The 18,804-nt window shown below is 39.0% G+C and overlaps 1 protein-coding gene across 8 annotated transcripts in view; it reads right to left on the bottom strand.

The window, feature by feature from the left end:
- The window catches only part of CPEB3 (cytoplasmic polyadenylation element binding protein 3), a 188,395-nt gene that overhangs the window by 64,262 nt on the left and 105,329 nt on the right, over positions 1-18,804 (bottom strand). For 4 of the 8 annotated variants that reach the window (XM_075935182.2, XM_075935184.2, XM_089780172.1 and 1 more), the window contains exon 5: positions 5,683-5,706. The exons of the other annotated variants lie outside the window; for them this stretch is intronic. In XM_075935182.2, the coding sequence (XP_075791297.1) occupies positions 5,683-5,706 (24 nt within the window). The remainder of the gene's footprint in view (positions 1-5,682; positions 5,707-18,804) is intronic. 8 annotated transcript variants of the gene reach the window in all.

Raw genomic sequence — 18,804 nt, 5'->3', positions numbered from 1 at the left:
ACTTGAGATTAATGTTTTAGTTATGAACATGGACCATTAACTACAGCTGGCTAACCAACAAAAGCAAAGAAAACGATCTGCTAAGTAGGGATGTAAGAGTGTAGTTGATTAACCGATTTACTGATAAGTAAAAGTGTATAGGTTAAGGCTATAGACTACAAGCATTTTCCCCTACTGCCAGTACAATTTTTAGCAGGCTGGCCAGCAGCCCGTCTCAGTCCTAGCTTGCACCCAGTCTGGGACCTACCCCTATGACCTACCTTTGATGTGGCTCTGCATTTAAAGTGTATCAGAGGCAGCAGCATGTAGTGACCGGCAGCCGGTCAGAGAGGGGAGCTGGTTTTTTAATTGGATTCCCTCACCGACCAGCCCCCGCCTGGCAGCAGTGCAGAGTGCCAGGGGGCTCCTCAGGAGTGGGGCCAGAGTGTACTGGCTACCGGTCCCACCCCCTGGGACTATAGAATAATCGAGTAACTGATAAGCATTAATGAAGTTAATCAACTATTCAATTAACCAATATTTAACATCCCTACTGCTAACACTGTCTAGCACGATTACTCAGATAGCCTTGTGAGTGAGATTTAAACTTAAGAAAGACTCTCTCAAAACTCTTCACTGTAAAGTTTTCAACAAATAAATATTTTCACTGATTCTTAGAAATTAATGCTATAAGAGATACATAAAATCATTAGGCTATCCTATCGCCACTGCTGGATTGCTCCCTACAGCATATTTTCTAGTGTTTTTCCTCTGGATAAGTTTCAGTGTGCCAAAAAGCTGTGGCTATCACATTATTCCTCAGGAAACTAAAGTGATAGGCCAAGAACAAACAGAGGGAAATGTCAAAGTGAACACAGGGAGTTTGAACTAAATGAAAGTTGGGTAGGATGGTGTAGCAAGAAGCTCAAGTCGTTAGCAGGCTAAATTATTTTTAAAATTCTTTAACAAATAATTAAACCACTAAAAAACAAACCAACAAAAATGTTAGTCTCTACATGAAGAAAAGTTACACATAGCTCAAGCTAGTACCCACTCTTAAAACCCAGTTTGGCCATGAGAATAGAAGACCAGCAGCAAAATATTCAGAATAGCAGAATATCTAGTATTCTGAAAAAAAATGACTGCCAAAGAATGAGTCTTTGTGCCTGCCTAATGTAAAGCAGCTCATGGATCTCATAGCCAAAGGACAGCATATCTGCACTCCAGAATAGAAGAAAAGGAGGAGCAGAGGAATGCAGGGCTTGCACATAAGGAACATCATAGAGCTTGCCCACTTCTGATTTACCTGTGCAGCTGAAGAAGCCAATCTCATGAAAGGCAGGGTTGAATTATAAAAGGGGATTAAGGACCCTGGGCTGCATCCACCAAAATCCATGTGCACTCTGTCTGGTGGGAGTGTGGAGTAGAAGCTCTGCACACTACCTTTCCCCTTTTCCCCAGCAGATGTGTTGCTGCTAGTGGTGTTTGCCTGCAGATTCCACCCCCACTGCTCCCATTGGCTAGGAATCACAGACAATGAGAGCGGTGGGGTGGGCAACGCCCACAAGGAGTCATGTGTTACACCTCTTACTCCTGGAGCTGTGCCAGCCAAGCACCCAGATCTAGTGCCTCCCTCACCTTCTCTCCTGCGCAGACCCTGCATCCCCACTCTGCTCCCTCCCAGACCCTGCTCCTCATCCTGGCCAGACTCTGCACCCTAACCCCACCTTACTCCTGCACTCACTGCCCAGACTCCACACCTCGAATCCCAGACTACTCCTGCACCCCTACCTTCTGCCCAGAGCCCATACCCACACCCCCACCCAGCTCCTTGGCAGCCCCCTCCTGCACGGTGAATCCCTCATATTTGGCTCCACATAAGTCAAGGGAGCCCCACAAAATCTACTAGTCCTAGACCCGCAGAAGAGCTAATCTGGCCCTAACAATAGGGAGAGACTTAAATGGAACCCATGTTCACACTCTGAGGAGGCTGATTTCCCTTCACACAGTGAGGCAGTTGTTCTAGGGGATGGATTTGCAGTTGGAGGATGAACACACATTGTAGAGGATTTTATCATTATAAATACAGATTGCTGCTCATTAACAACTTTATCAGGTTCAAAGATGTTGGCTCTCATGAGCCATTTAGATATCTAATCAGTATGAGTTAGGAGTTGGTAGTTATGGTACATACTATTATTAATGAAGAAGGGAAGTATAGGACAGAGGAAAATAGAAATTTTTAGGGCGCTCAATAGAAAGCCAATAGGTACTGAGGAGCACTCAAATCAGGTAAAGGATGTTAATACCCCAAAGGTATCCCCTGTATCTAGCAGTAAAGGATAGACTAGAAATTGTACCAGAATTGGGCAGGGACAGGTTATAAGATCATAGGTAACTTCTGTTAAATTAACAAGGTTTCATACTAAAGAATGAAACAAAAATAGGCACTTGGTCAAAACTAAAAACTATAGGTGTTCACATACAATGAGATACTTCAGAGCAAAAACAGATGAATTAGAATGCCAGGCAATCAAAAAAAAACCAAAACCTTAACATAACATATCACTGAAGCATAGTGAAACGGCAATTAACAATGGGATACTGCAATATTTGGCTCCATCCTATACAGGAAGGACAGATTAGGTCAACAAGTTAGCGAAACAGTAGTAATGAACTTAAAAGATTTTATGCACTTTAAGGAGATAAATATTCCAATTGATGATGACCAGAGTTGTATCTATAGGGATAAAAATCCCAAAATTATAATAATGCAAATATCCTCATAGGGTTATATTAAGAGCTTCCAGGGGAGGAAAAAAAGATTGAGGGTATAATGTTGATTGAGATAAAAAGAGGCAAAGTCTAATAAAAAATAATCATGGGGATTGTATCCATATATTGTCAAATGTAATCGTAATAGTCAGATATCACAGCAAGACAAGATTTACAGAAGCTACAGTATTTCTCAAAACCCTGAACAACAGCTTCATGGAATTAATAGGTTCAGAGCACACAATCGGAGATATTATTCTTGACTTAGCCAGAAGTAACACACAGGGTTTAGTTGCATGTTCGTGATGTGTGTATAGGAAATTCAGAGGCTTAAGATGTCATTTCAAGAGCAAATAACTAAAACATATGAAAACAAGAAAAAAAATGAAAGCAGAAATCGGAAGCAGGAAGCCAGGCAAACAACTTGATCACCATGAGATAGATCTAGGGAGCAACTGAGGAATAGAAAGATAATGCAGGGAAACTAAATGATTTTCTCGCAATTGTCTTCAAACAATGTTGAGGAGATGCCTGCCATTACCTACTCTTTTTTTTTTTTTTAAACAATGAAGCAGTAACAGAGATTGAGGCATCAGAAGAAGAGATTCTGGAACTGGTCAATATACTAAAAAACAATAAGTCACCTGATCCAGACTGTAAATCCAAGATTTCTAAAGGAACTAAAAAAATAAAGTTACTTACTTAGAAGCAAAAACAGGGTACCGTGTACTATGACAAACGACTGAAGATCAGCAGATGTGTACCAGTATTTTGAAAAGGCAATAGATGATCCAAAATGTTACAGACCAATAAATCTTACTTCTATACATAGTAAATTGGTTACAACAATAATGGAATTAAAAGACACCCTAAATATCATGACACAACATGGTCTAACTGGCTTGTTTTCTGCAAGAAAAGTCATCAGACTGATCCATCAGACTGATCATTATTGTTGACTAATGCCATTGATGCTAATTGCTCATTTTCATGACTTATAAATTTATTTTAAAAAGTTAAAAGTCATTGTCCAATAGCAGTGTTGTCAATGTCAACTCTAATTCAAATTACTGTATGCCTTTGTCATCTGACTCATGTATCTTGTCTTCTTATACCACACGTGAAGGATTTGAATTCATCAAGACACAAACATTTTAGAAGCCATCTAAGGATAATTCAATAAACTTTTGCAAATGTAAGAGTTTTTTTATATTTGATTTTTTGGATAACTTCATATGCAGTCACACACCATTACCTTTTTATAGAAGGCACTGGACAGTTACAACAGATTACAATTCATGGCAAAACAGCACTGCTTCTATATACAGGATAAGTTAAAGTTAAGATTTTTGGGGGCTGGGTGATTAATAAGTTTGATGTTGCCCACCAAGAATAAATATGTAGCAGCACTTTATGATAGAAAATGTTCCACCTTTGCAAATTATTTTCAGTTTCAAGGTAGAAAAGTATTTTGAATGTTGAGATGTAATACAAGTGTTAATGAAAACTAGTTTTCATTAATCTGTTTAATTACAGATATAGAATACAGTACTAAGAAATAGGGCTGATGATGGACTTTGCTGGGCCCTGGGCAATGAGGGAGAGGGCTCAGCTCTGGGCCCCCAAAAGGTACATGGGCTTGGGTGGAAGAGGCAGAGCTAGCAGCAGCTAGTCCTCAGCACCGCCCAGACCATGCTGCATCTCTCACCCCTAACCCTCAGTACCGCCCAGATCATGCTACCTGAGGCCTGGGGGCAGGGGGTGATTTGAAGGGCCAGAGCCCTAGATACTTTTAAATTGCCAACCTCCAATGCAACTGTCCCCTTTGCTCGTGCTCCCCCCTCTCCCCCCCGCGCTGGTTGGCAGCCATGCTAAGAAAGATTATCAGTGTGGACACTGACAGTATCTTGACTGAGACAATCAAATTTATTTATTTACTGAAAGCAAACAAATCTCACCTATGCAGAAAAGAGTTCCTTTTGAAGCTTTCAGTGAACCAGTTAACATTACATTTTTCAAAAAAATACAATGAAAATTTGAACTTATTTTCCCGCTGAGGTACTAAACCATATTAAAGCAGCATATCAACCACAGAACACAAGTAACATCTGAGAATTATTTTTAAGCAACCAACTGGAAGTTACAGGTTAGGAATCATCATTCACTGTTTTAAATTATAAGAATTCAGAGATTTATTTTGAAAACAAAATAAAAAATAATTGAGATATTTATGGCAACTAATCAACTAAAGAGATTTAAAAATTGATATAACATCGTTATAACACGGACAGCACTAAACATCTGTTTAAGCAGGATTTTACATCCCTAGGAGAATCAGTTAACAGTTAAATGTTAAGTTTAACCAGTTAACTGCTTAAACAGCGGAGTCAGGGGGGTGGTTAACCATAACCAGTAAACCATTCACATCCCTAGTTTCTCCCACACCAGGCCCACCGACAGGAGAGGAGGAAGGACAGGGTGGGTAACTGATTAGGGGTCTGGGGACTCAGCTGCTGCTGTGGTATCTGCCTGCTCTGGAGAAAGCATCTCATGATTCAAAGACAGGCTCTGGGGTAGAGTTTACTGGGTCCTGGAACCTGCACAGAACATATCAAAGGCATCTCTGAATCAAGAGATGCTGCTGAGGCTTTCCCCGGAGCAGGAAGGTTGGGTCTAGGGAAGGGCGAGGAGGTGCATGCAGGTGACCTGGGGATGCAGCTGGGCCAGTCTTGGGCTCCTCTGGCCAGGGAGGGGAAAGAGGCAGGAACTTGGGGCTTCTCAGTAAGTATGTGTGGGAGCAGAGGAAGGGGGGAAGGAACAGATGGCCCATTGATTTCTGCCCTGTGGCCCAGAGTTGCTGTCAGTAGGCCTGACCCATACTTATAATTTGGCAAGCAAAATCTTTAATATATATTTTATTTTATTTACCTCTTCTCCGCCCATAGCTCCTGGCTGCATGTAAACACAGAAGAGAATTGTTGGTACTTTTGACATAGAACAGCAATCAGACTTAAATTCAGAAGTAAGGGAAAAGTAAATTTGTATGTCTTTTCCCCTCATACCACCATCCTTCCCATTTTTGGAATATCAAGTTCAGACATTTTAAACATCCCTAAAATATTTCTTTAAGAAGATACAGTCAAGAAAAATCCAAAGAATATTTTGTATAACATTATTGCAGAAAGCAAAGAATATTTTAAATTTAGAAGTTTAAAGAAATCCTTCACAGGTATTGGAAGGGGTGATGCACATAAGTTACAGCAATTCTAATTACAAGGCATAATTGTGTAGAAAAATTAACATTTAAAGTTTTAAAAACTATTTTTAAACATCGAGCCATTCTACAAAAGCTGAATTTTCCAAAGTGATATAAATTCAATAATTCGTATGTCATCCAAACCTGTTCACATTGATTTGAATGGTTGCAATATAAAACTTGATTTCTGGAGTAATTCCCAAAAATAATAAAACTATTTATGTTCCAATATTTCCATATTGCAAAATGAAATCACACATAGGAGTACATTATATAAACTGAAATGACTAAATACATTTAAATTTGCTTTCTGAAATTTTAATATATCATAAAATAGTTTGGATCACTGAATTTCAAAACTCTACTAAGAACTGATCCCAACAGAAGATAACTGTAGCCTTCCAAAATATTTACAAAACAGGCAACCATGGATCACAAATTCCCCATTCATGGGAAGAAAGGTCGATCTATAAGGGAGGCCAAAACACTCTAGGTATATAGCAGACAAATGCTCCTCCACTTCTGTTCGATTTTGTGAGCAGGTTGGAGCTTATTCACATAAGGACAAAAAGAGGAAACCGCCGTCACTACTCATTATTTATAACTGCACAGCTGGGGGTTGTTAGACCTGAAACTGAAGATTCCTGGTGCAACATTTGATGGAAAGATAAACTAGCATTAGGACTTGCCTCATACTAGCTAGACCAACTCCTTAATGGAGGACATGAAGGGATAGTTTGAGGGGAAACTTCTACCCTTCCTCTTATTACTGATCTGAATGTAAGACTCATTCATGGTCATCATGCTACTATAGGGGAGATTCATCACTCCCTTGATAGGAGATTTTTTTGGTTGATGGGAAAGGAATCATCTTCAAACTACATGTATCATTTCTTCATCTCTCTGAAAGAACTTTAAACAAAAAATGGACAAAATGCCAAAGTATACATGATAATGTAGGAACCAGGTAAAAAAATGAAAGATAGATAGTTATGTTTAGTATTAATATTTTTAGGCTGCCTCTATACAATGATGGGCAACCAAGAATAATGAGTGGGCCTCAGGAGTGGCCCTCAGTAGGCCACATGACTAGTGGTGGGCAACCTGCAGTCCGTGACCCATTAGGGTTCTACCTGTGGCCCATGAACCTCCCTCCCCTTCACCCCTGGTCTTCCCCTCCCCCACATACCTTTCATGCACTAGATCACTGGAGCCCCACACTTTCTACTCCTCCTTCTTCCTCCCAGCACTTTTGGAATGCCATGAATTGCCTGATTCATGCTCCATTCTCACTCCTCTCCCACCTTCCCTGAGCTTGAACAGCCACAAGCAGTTATGGGTTCCAGTTTTCATTCACTATTGATGAATCACTCAGAGTTCAAACCTTTGCTGCTGGAGTAAGTTTTCTGCAAGATTTGGTTAACAGAGCAGTGAAGCATAAAATGGGTTGTATTTTTTCCCAATGGCAAAAAGTTATTTTTAAGTTGCAAAAGTTAGGATGTGCAACCAATTACAAATGTAGGAAAAACAAACCAATGCTCAAATCTCCTACAGCCTGCAAGATATTAATTTTCTATATCTGAATTTTGGGTTTGTCTTTTACTCTGATATTAAATCAGACTTTTTGTAAAATTTGCTTGTTCCCCTCCTCAGCTTTTGGGACATTTACAATCAAGTTTCTGGAACAGTGCCAGTAGCCCAATGAGAGTAACAACAGTTCCTGACCAGGCCAGGCAGATAAAATATGCATTGAAAGATCATAATAAGAGAATGGGTTTCATTCTACTTCAAAAATTTTAGCCTCACACTGAGAATGAGCACAGCTGATGCAATTATCACTTTTCCCTTCCAAATATGAAACAAAATTCCTCAAAGATATTTTACCCACAAAATATGTTGAGAATGTTTTGGATCACCCCTTTAAGTTATTAGTGTGTAAAAATACCAAAACATCAGGGCTTTTCCTTGTATTCTCCATCCAATCCTCAATCTATGCTTTATCTCTGCTTCCAAGGAAAAATTTCCATAGAGCCATGTATGTGTGGAAAGTGGATCATCATGGAACATGATATACCAACTATAGACAACTATACCATTACTACCAAGAATGCCATAATTATTAATATAATTGACATTTATACTTAATACTTGTTTTCATGTTTATTTTCCATCTTTAAGTTACTGCACTGAAGTTGCTTAATTTCTAATTTCCAGGGGTCCCATCCAGACCACTGTCCCATCCCTTATACAGGTAACATCAATAAGTGGGCATATCTCAACTGGCAAAATTGGTGCACTTTTCCAATCATGGTAAATTGGTATGCTGGAAAAGCACTGTTAAGATGCAGCAGGCTAACATGTCTGAAGTGGTGTTAGCTGGCCATCTTGTAGCGTAGGCCTGCTAGCATTAAGCCAACACAATTGCAAGTCACCCTCTTTCCTGGAAGATGTAGTGTTGCTACATTGACCTTACTAGTGTTACTGTCCTATTTATTTATGCATTAACTACCTAGAAAGGTGGATATCATTTATAACATTAAAAACATTAAACTAATAAGATATCTATATATTGATATCCAGATATTTAATTATCACAATGGTCAGATTTGTTGTTAGGCTGACTAGCAGAAAGCACAAAGAAAAAAAATGAAATCAACAGAGATGCTGAGGAACTACATTGTATATAAATAATTTTTATTCAAAATTTTGTTTGTTTAGCATTATCATAGAATCCTAGAACTGAAAGAGACCTCAAGAGATCATCAAGTCCACTCCTCTGCCCTCTCGACCTCTGCCTTCTAGATCATCTCAGATAGATGTATCTAACCTGTTCTTAAATATCTCAAGTAATGGAGATTCCAAAACCTCCTTACTCTATTTATTTATTTAACCACCCTGACAGTTAGGAAGTTTTTCCTGATGTCCAATCTAAACCTCCCTTGCTGCAATTTAAGCCCATCACTTTTTATCCTATCATCAGAGGCCAAGAAGAACAATTTTTCTCTCTCCTCCTTGTAAAAACCCCTTTAGATACTTGAAAACCGCTATCATATCCCCTCTGTCTTTTCTTTTCTAAACTAAACTAGCTCAATTCTTTCAGTCTTCCCTCATAGGTCATGTTTTCTAGACCTTTAATCATTCTTGTTGCTCTTCTTCGGACCCTCTCCAATCTCTCCACATCTTTCCTGAAATATGGTGCCCAAAACTGGACACAATATTCCAACTGAGGCCTAATCAGTGCAGAGTAGGGTGGAAGAATGACTGCTCGTGTCTTGCTCACAACACTCCTGTTAATGCATCCCAGAATCATGTTAGCTTTTTTTGCAACAGTGTTACACTGTTGACTCATATTTAGCTTGTGGTCCGCTATGACCCATAGATTCCTTTCTGCAGTACTCCTTCCTAGACAGTCACTGACCATTCTGTATGTGTGAAATGGATAGTTCCTTCCTAAGTGGGGAGTACTTTGCATTTGCCCTTATTAAATGTCATCCTATTTACCTCAGGCCATTTCTCCAGTTTGTCCAGATAATTTTGAATTATTACCCTATCCCTCAAAGTTGTAACTCCTCCCAGCTTGGTAGCATCTGCAAACTTCAGAAGTGTACTCAATATGCAAATATCTAAATCTTTGATGAAGGTAATTAACAGAACCGGTCCCAAAACTGACTTCTGCAGAATCCCACTTGTTATGCCCTTCCAGCAGGACTGTGAACCATTAATAATTACTCTCTGAGAATGGTTATCCAGCCAGTTATGAACCCAACTTAGAGTAGCTTCACCTATGTTGTATTTCCCTAGTTTATTGATAAGAAGGTCATGCAAGACAGTAGCAAATCCTTTACTAAAGTCTAGGTATACCATATCCACCACTTCCCCCTTATCCACAAAACTTGGTAGCTTTCTTTCATAGGATATCAGATTGGTTTGACATGATTTGTTCTTTATAAATCCATCCTGGATGTTACTTATCACCTTATATCATCTTCCAGATGTGTTTGCAGATGAATTCCCTAATTATTTGCTCCATTATATTTCCTGGCACAGAAGTTAAGCTGACTGGTTATGGAAAATAAACAGCAAAATAAGCTTCACGCATGCAAATGACTGTTACAGTAAAGAGCTTTTCAAGTATGAGATTAAAAAAATAACCCAAAATAAATGAGAACTTTTACAAGATGTAAGACACTCCAGACATAATTGTCCTAAACTTGATGCTGCCATACAAAAATTATTCACACAAACATCACAGAAAGTGGATTATGATATTAAGGAACTCTTGGGTGCTAATATAAGCAATTGGAATTAAGCTAGAAAAGAAAACACTGCAGGTGAGTGCTTATCTGGTTGGGACAGCTGACTGAGGCAGGAAATGGATAAAACAAACAATGAGATTCTATAATAACAAAGATGATTAAAATCAACCCTGAAGGGCCTACTTTTTTTAAAATCCCAAATTAATAAAATCAGAACACAATAGATTTAAACAGAAAAGCATATGCATTCCCCCATTTAACTGAAAAAAGAAAGAAACAGAATCAGTTTCCTCATCGTATAATATAGTTGTAAGATGTTGGCCATAAAATATAAACATGTATTTGAAAATCCCTTCGACAATTCTTTTAAATATTTATATTCGTGTTGATTTAAAAAAAAGTTAAAATATCATTGAATTAGGGAATTTGGGAGCCCAATTGTACATTTCCTTCAGCTGTACCACTGTTACATATGACGCAAAACAAGAATGTGCAATTTGAGATACAATTTATGTAGTACCATGCCTTGTTTAGAGTACAAAGTCCAGGCCAATGCAGACTTAACTGGAAGGAAAGGTTCAGTTCACTGAAATCCATATTACAAGACTTATATGAAGTGTGATTCAGCAAACCTGAAGACAGAACTTCCAACAGACTTTGCCCAAAATCTAATTTACAACACTATTAATAGAGAGAAAATATTTAGGAGGTAAACAATTTTGAAATTATTGTTGTGTGAAGGCAGCAATGCATCAACTGGAAAAAAACATTTATTTACTGTTATCAGTAAGTTCACAAATATGACACTTCTGTGTCATTGTTACTGCTTAGGAAATGGGGAAAAAAACATTATAATGGAAGTGGCCAAGAGATTTTAGCCACCAGGAAATAACAACCACTACCCCCAAAAATGCACTGCCTATGGTGCCAAATAAGGTGCCCTATTTTCATAAGCCATCTTCAACATCAAAGATGACTGGAAGTCTTGGGTACACTTTTAAATGAGATCACCTACAAGATGAACAGCTACAATTCAGGAGCACTGTATTTTAGTAATATAATAAAGGATTTTTCAAAATAGACTTTTTAGTACAAACTTCATAAATCTATAGCTAAAATAACATTAGCAACTAGTTTCCCAGCAGGAACTATCCGCTATGTAAACAAATAGTGTTGACAAAACTGTTCAGAAGAATCGCATGCACTGCTACAGGCTGGGCACTCACTGGTTAAGAAGAAATTCTGCAAAAAAAGACCTGGGGATCATGGTGGACAAGACGAATACAAGTCAACTGTGTGCCCTTGTTGACAAGAAGGCTAACGGCTGAGTAACAGGAGCACTGTCAGCAGAATGAGGGAAGGGATTATCCACCTCTATTCAGCAATGGTGAGTCTACATCTGAAGTACTGCACCTAGTTTTGGGCCCTTCACTACAGAAAGGATGTGAACAAATTAGAGAGAATTCAGCAGAGAGGGCAAAGAAGGTGATTAGGGGGTTGGGGTACATGATTTATGAGGAAAGGCTAAGGGAACTTGGCTTATTAAATCTGCAGAAGAGAAGAATAAGGGGGATTGACAGCAGCCTTCAACTGTCTGACAGCAGGGGGTGCAAAGAGGATAGAGCTGGGCTGTTCTCAGCATGGCAGGTGACAGAACAAGCAGCAATGATTTCAAGTTGCAGTGAGGGAGGTCTAGGCTGGATATTAGGAAAAGCTATTTCATAGGAGGGTGGTGAAGCACTGGAATGAGTTATCTAGGGAGATGGTGGAATCTCCATCCTTAGAGGTTTTTAAGGCCCAACCTTACAGCAGCAGCAGCAGCGGCTAGAACCTCAGACCTCTTTGAATGGCTGCCAGAGTGCTGTGCCGGGCACTCTGCATGGCTGAAAGCGGGTGTGTGGGGAAGGCAGAACCATGGTGCAGGGAGTGCTAAGAGCAGACTGCCCTCAGCCCTTTCCCTCCAGAAGCACAGTCACCTCCTTCCCTACACACACACCTTGTCCCAGAGTGTTGGTCCTGCTGGGTCTCTTCCAACCCCAATGTTCTATGCTTCTATAACACTACTGTCCTAGGTTTAACTGCTATTATAAAGTGTAATTCTCACACACACACACACACACACACACACACACACACACACACACACACACACACACACACACACACACACACACACACACACACACACTCTTTGCTATTTTGAGAAGTGTGAGTGCATTTGCCAGGAATTATACTGGCACAGACTCATCCATGTCAAATAGCAAGGATGTTATACAACTGCAAACCCATAACTGGACATTTATTTCTCACTTATGCAATTCCCTGACTTTGGTGGTGTCTGATTTGCATAATGATTGCAGAATTATTTCTCAGTTTCTGGACAGCATGTTATTCCCTGGACTCTGACTTGCAACAATTTGGAGTGCAGGGATCTGCATAAGTATGTATAGCTAATTATGCAGAGCTAGGTACTCTAAAGGATTACTTCCTATTCATGTTTCTGCAACAAACATGGCCATTTCAAATTCTGACTCCGTTCCTGACCCCACCATCCCACCTATCCCTGGAAATTCAATACAACTGAATTGAATAGGGAATTACATGTATGACAAGGAAGTGGGAGAGAGGATGTTGAGGATTCTAAGCTTTTTGTCAGGGCACAAAGGATCATAGCCATGGGAAGAATGAAAAGCCTTTGGTAAAACAGGAAATGGATTATAGATAGGGAGTTAAGGACATTTGATAATATGAAAACAGCTTACAAGCAGCAAAGTTCTACATGGCTCAGAGGACCACAAGCACATTTCCTGTACAATAAAGTGCTTTCTGTTAACTTGGTAATAACAGATTGCATAAACTGACTCCTTAGAAAGAAACGAGCAAATAGTAGCAGAAGGGGAAACCAGCATTTTTCAATCCATGTACACGCTTTGTTGTAGGAAAAAACCAAGAGTGAAAGAGTAACTAGTAAAGCCAAAATAACAAAATGCAGGGCAGAGAATTCAAGCTGTATAGCAGTAATAAATAAGGTAAGACTGGAAGTGTGGCTAGGGAATAAGCATCCAAAGAGACAAAGATCTTAAAAAGGGAGCAGGAACTATTGGGAATTACCTAGAGAATGGAAATGAGAGCTGTTTTATTAACAGGAGTCTAAAGAATCAGAGTTGTTAATGTAACCCAGTCACTGCCCAGCATTAAACATTTTTTAACAAGAGTTGGAACACAGATGTCAGTGTTAGTACCATGGCTACCACTATGGATATTAAAATATGTTTAATTATGTAATCATCAGTGGTAACACGATTACATGCAGGGGATAGGTGACTCCTGCCTGCTGCTCTTTTCTATAAGAGCTGATACCACAGGCAGCAGTGCAAGGCATGGTGGCTCTGAAGAAGCTGAGACAGCTTAAAAGATGGCTCCCCACGTACACCGGTTCCCATCTGTCCGTCCCCCAGCGCTGCTGCCTCTGTATCATAGCTGGTATGAAATGGACTGGGACCCACTCATTTTACAGAAGTCACTGAACAGCTAGTAGAAGGCAATAGTTTTCTACCAGCTTAGGATGCATTTTATTAAATCTTTATTTCATTGCCACTATTGAGTGGTCCCATTCCACCTGCTATAACAGTAAAACAAGCTGTACCAAAACATCTATTCTATTAAACAGCCTGTAAAAAAATGTCATAAAAGTAATGGAGGAAGAGGGAAACAGACGTCATATTTCAAAGTAAAAATTGAATTTATAAAAAGCAAAACTCATTCCACTCAAGTATTTATGTTCTAGTAGATTCCCAACAAAAGAACAGTATAAGGAAATATCATCTAAGCACAAATGAGTCAGTATATGCCATAGTAAAACTACAAAAAGGCAACTGTGCTTATTAGATACACAGATTTTCTGTACACTAGCAATTCACTAGACTGTTCTCTTCAATGCTTAAAAACTGGCAGCATGGTCTGGATTTTTGAAGTTTACCTGTTAGCCTGTGGCACAATTTCAGTGTGACCAGAATACATCTTTATTCACTCAGGGTATGTCTACACTACCCCGCTAGTTCGAACTAGCGGGGTAATGTAGGCATACCGCAATTGCAAATGAAGCCCGGGAAATTCAAATCCCGGGCTTCATTTGCAATTGCGGTATGCCTACATTACCCCGCTAATTCGAACTAGCGGGGTAGCGTAGACATACCCTCATTCCTCCAATACTCAGAGAATGTTCCTCCTCAGCCACACATCTCCTTCAATGCCAAAAAACCTCTTAAAGCATGAAAGTTAAGAACTTGAACACATAGGGTCTGCAAAACCTTACAGTTTTGCAAAGTTAAACAATGTTTTAACAATGTGGGACAAATTTCTAAGGCCAGTTTTGAAAGGTTGCTTGCTTGGTTAAGCAAATCTAGAACGAAGACAAGTGGAATTTATTGACAATATTGCATTAAGGCTATCCATTGCTTCCAGGAAGCAAAAAAGCAAGAAAACTAAAGCATTCGGATTTTAACTGCATCTCAAAGAGTTATGTGAAATTGATTAGAAAAGTAGAGTTTCAAGGATTGTTAGGGCATGTCTACACAGCAGGGATAAAGCGGAAATAACATGTGCAACTTGAGCTACGTCAGTTGTGTAGCTTAAGTTGAAATAGCTTTTTTCAGCATTTGGCGCTGTCAACACATCAGGAAGTCCAAGAAAAAGCATTCTTCCTCCGATTTCCCTTACTCCTTGTACAATGAGGGTCATAGGAGTCAGAGTAAGAAGTCCTCCAGTTCGCTGCTTGTAGTGTAGATGCAGACTTTGTTATTTCGGGATAACGTCAGTTATTCCAAAATAATAATGCTGCGTAGACATAGCCTTATTTCCCCACATATCTGCTTACAAAAATCTAGACCCGGCATTAAATTGCATTTGCAAGACTATCATATTGCATGCATACTTGATGGCAGAGTTACAATTTCAATGGGAATTGCTCAATATCCTGTCTTTTATAGCTTTATAAAAACACTCATTTAACCTATTTCCTTTTATGATACATATGGTCTCGAGAACTAGCAGCACCATTTCAACAGTGACAGATCTTAAGACTGAACTGGAGCATTAGAAATTATCACAATTAAAGCATCTTAAAGACTTAGAGGCCTGGTTTGCTTGCAATTTTTGAAACAGGGTAACTATATTGGTTAGGAGTATATAATGGTTTATACCATTATAATTATATAAATACAAAACAATCCTAGAGTGGATGACATTATAGTGATATAGAAGTGCCTTTTACCAGCTTAATTTATTCCCCTTTCCTGTGGGCAGAGCTGGGAAGAGAACCTAGAACTCTTGACACTCAACTGTGAGCTTTAATCTGTCTGTAGCACTCGCTTCCTCCTCTTGTAGTTGTATAACTTCATATTGAAGGGCTGGTAGTGCTAACAATATGTTGAACACAATTTTCCTTAGAGATACCTGCCTAATGGATTCCTATGATTGGAGGCAACAAAGCAGATATCTTGCCAAAAGATAACGCCAGAAATGATAAATAAGCTTAGAATAGTACATAACACAACTTTTCATATTTTACACTCAGGCACATATGTTTACAGAAATAAGATATTTCCCTAAAGAATGTGATAGCAGGCAAAGGAAATCAAAGAGCATCCTAAAATAAACTGAACTTTAGCAAGGTGGAAAGTTTGAACACACAATCAATAGAAAAGAGTTGGTGAAGAAAGTATAGCGTTGGATTTTTTTTATTTTTTTTTTTTTAAAGAAAGACCTTTTAGCCAACTATAATTTTGTCTACAGAGAATGGTTTTAAGTATAGTGTTTGGTAAATATGTGCTTAAAAGACCATTCACTATGCTAATCTCCTGAATGGATATATAATGGGTATCCACATGACCTTCAAGAGCTAAGCTTTCCAGTCAGGAGCAGTGAGAAGTGAAAGAGAAGCTGGTCAACTAGCACCAGTGAAACAGATCCAAGTAACCTCCATTACAACTTTAGTCCAACTACATTTAAAATTCTAAAGTCTTTCGGGTTTAGAGTATGTGGGAAGAATAAGCATTTCTCAGGATCAGCATTCACACAATTCTGATTACTTGTCTTTGGAGCCAAGACCTTAAGAGGTAAGTCCATACCAAATCAATTTTGGCAAATTTATTGTAAAGTCATTAAATCACTACAGACTAAAACAAACTGAAGTCACAGCCACCAAGAAAATCATCTTCCAGGTACAAAACTTGAGTTCACATGCCCAAAACTCAAAGGAAGTTTTCAGCATCTTCATTATGTCTACATTAATAGTTTGTAACATGAAGCACTATTTTGGAGGAGGTTTCTAAATGTATTAAACCCTGTTATGAACCAGATGACATGAGTCTGTAAAGAAGCTGACCTAGTTTTATTATGTGCTTGGTATGAAATGGGACACACATCAAATTAATTTCTTGATAAGTTGTCTTTATAAATCAGATTTGAATAAAAATGGCCACCAGTCTGTGTGAGGTCTTCAACTACAAATTGTACATGTTCTCATAGAAGACTCATGAACAGAAACAAAAGGAACATGAAGAATCTACTAAAAAAATAGTATCCATTTGGACTTCTACGGACTTTCCCTTCTACTAGCAGGGAAAGCTCTTCAGTTGAGATGTAGATGGGTGCCCTAGTTCTTTGATCAGATGGCTTCAGTAGAATTAAATGTTTCAAAATCTATACAGATTTCAATGCCCTTATGGGACAGTTCTTTTAAATTCTATACTTTACAGACTTACTTGGTGTGTCTTGTTGAGAGATTTGGCCAATTGGAACACTATAAAACTAATAGTTAAATTCCATAAAACAAGGAGGATTGTGAAAATAGTCTTGATTATTAAAATACATTCCTGTTATTGGTAAGCTTGGGAAACTTCTTCACGATATATCTAAAACTTTCACACAACTTTATCGCAAGGTATTTTTTATCCAAAATGCAAAACAATGGATTTATGCTCTTGAGTTATCACCATCTTCTCATCTCCCAGAAATTTGTCTGATCTTTCCATTTAAGGGTATGTCTAACGTGTGATAAGACATGTTGCACCAAGTCGCAGAGCCTGGTCAGCTGACTCAGGTTTGTGGGATCTGGGCTGCAGGGCTTTATAATTGCAGTGTAAATATTCAGGCTCAAGCTGGAGTGACCACCATTTTTACAGTCCCACACTCTCAACCCTGAGAGACCAAGTCATCAGACACAGGCCAACTGCAGCTGTGCTGTGAGGCTTTTATTGCAGTGTAGACATACTCTTAAGATTAAGGCAGGGATCAACTCTACATCTTGTATAGCACAAGCACGTTGTTATTGAGCATCAGAAAGTGCTATTTCAAAGGAAGAATATCAACATCACTAATGGGTGGTGAAGCCTCGCCTATATACGTGTATATATGTAAATATAAAGCTTTATTTCTGTTATTTTCACCATCTTTTCTATTAGAACAATGCACTTTTTGGTAATACTATTGTGCCTCTTAAATTTGATGTAGCTTAGGGCCTCAGCATGTCTTACTCTGGCCTCAGAACTATCCAGAGTGCTCCGTGCAGCACTCCACCACTTCTTTAAAGAGTCCAGGGTTCTGCCTGCTGCCACTCTTGGAGTAGAGGAGGCCAGGAGCTGCAGGCCCTTTTGAATCACTGGGCCCTGGGGAAGTTGCCCCCTTTTCCCCTCTCCCCCTTTTAGCTGGAGATGATAGAATAGCATGAGAACCTTCAGACTTAATCTTTGTGCTGCCCATGCCCAATGCCTAATTAATAAGCATTCCTAACTAGGTTAATTTTTATCCACTTTAACTTGGTTGATAACATACTTTTATATAAAAGCTATTTAAATGCCTAGTTTCTAGTTTAAAAAACTGTTACTCCAATCATTCTTGAGGAGGGATATACATAAGGAGGAGCAAGCATGGGTCTGGGCTCTCCCAATAATCAGAAGGGGACATAGAACTCCAGCCCTGGTGCCATGGCGAAGGCACATGCCCCTCCATGAATGATCACATTTATATTCCAGTGCATGCCTCTGCTCTTAAATTGCCAGTGTGAAAAAGTTATGGTAGCAATTCCAATCCCGTTTCCCCTGCTTGCTCACTCAACCCCTCCCCCCAACCTTGAAAAAAACACCCAAACAAGTGACTGAACACATCACTCAAACTTTCAAAACATTGACGTTATCTTTGAATGAAAGCTAAGCATGGAAAGTTTAATCTAAAAAGCAGTGAATTTTTAGAAAGTTAGGAATATATGAGAACAGGCGCTGAAGTTAGGACAGATTATATAAACTGACCTATAAGGATCATTTTAATCATCATAATATAGATACATCTATTATCCAGTCCTCTATTTCTTGTTAGCAAGAGCTGTGTGAGTAAATGACTTTTTTGGTTGGGTGGCTGAATGAACCAAAACCAAATGGATTTCAGCATTACCCAAAGTTAATTTCCTAGTGACATTTAGTTTGTGGTCAAATGAAATATTTTGATTGAACCTAAACAAAAAAAAAACCTTTCATTTCTTGT

Source organism: Pelodiscus sinensis, chromosome 8 (assembly GCF_052426305.1).
Source record: "Pelodiscus sinensis isolate ZL-2025 chromosome 8, ASM5242630v1, whole genome shotgun sequence".
NCBI lineage: Eukaryota > Metazoa > Chordata > Testudines > Trionychidae > Pelodiscus > Pelodiscus sinensis.
The sequence above is the reverse complement of the archived record's forward strand: the minus strand, read 5'-3'. Positions and strand labels throughout refer to the sequence as shown.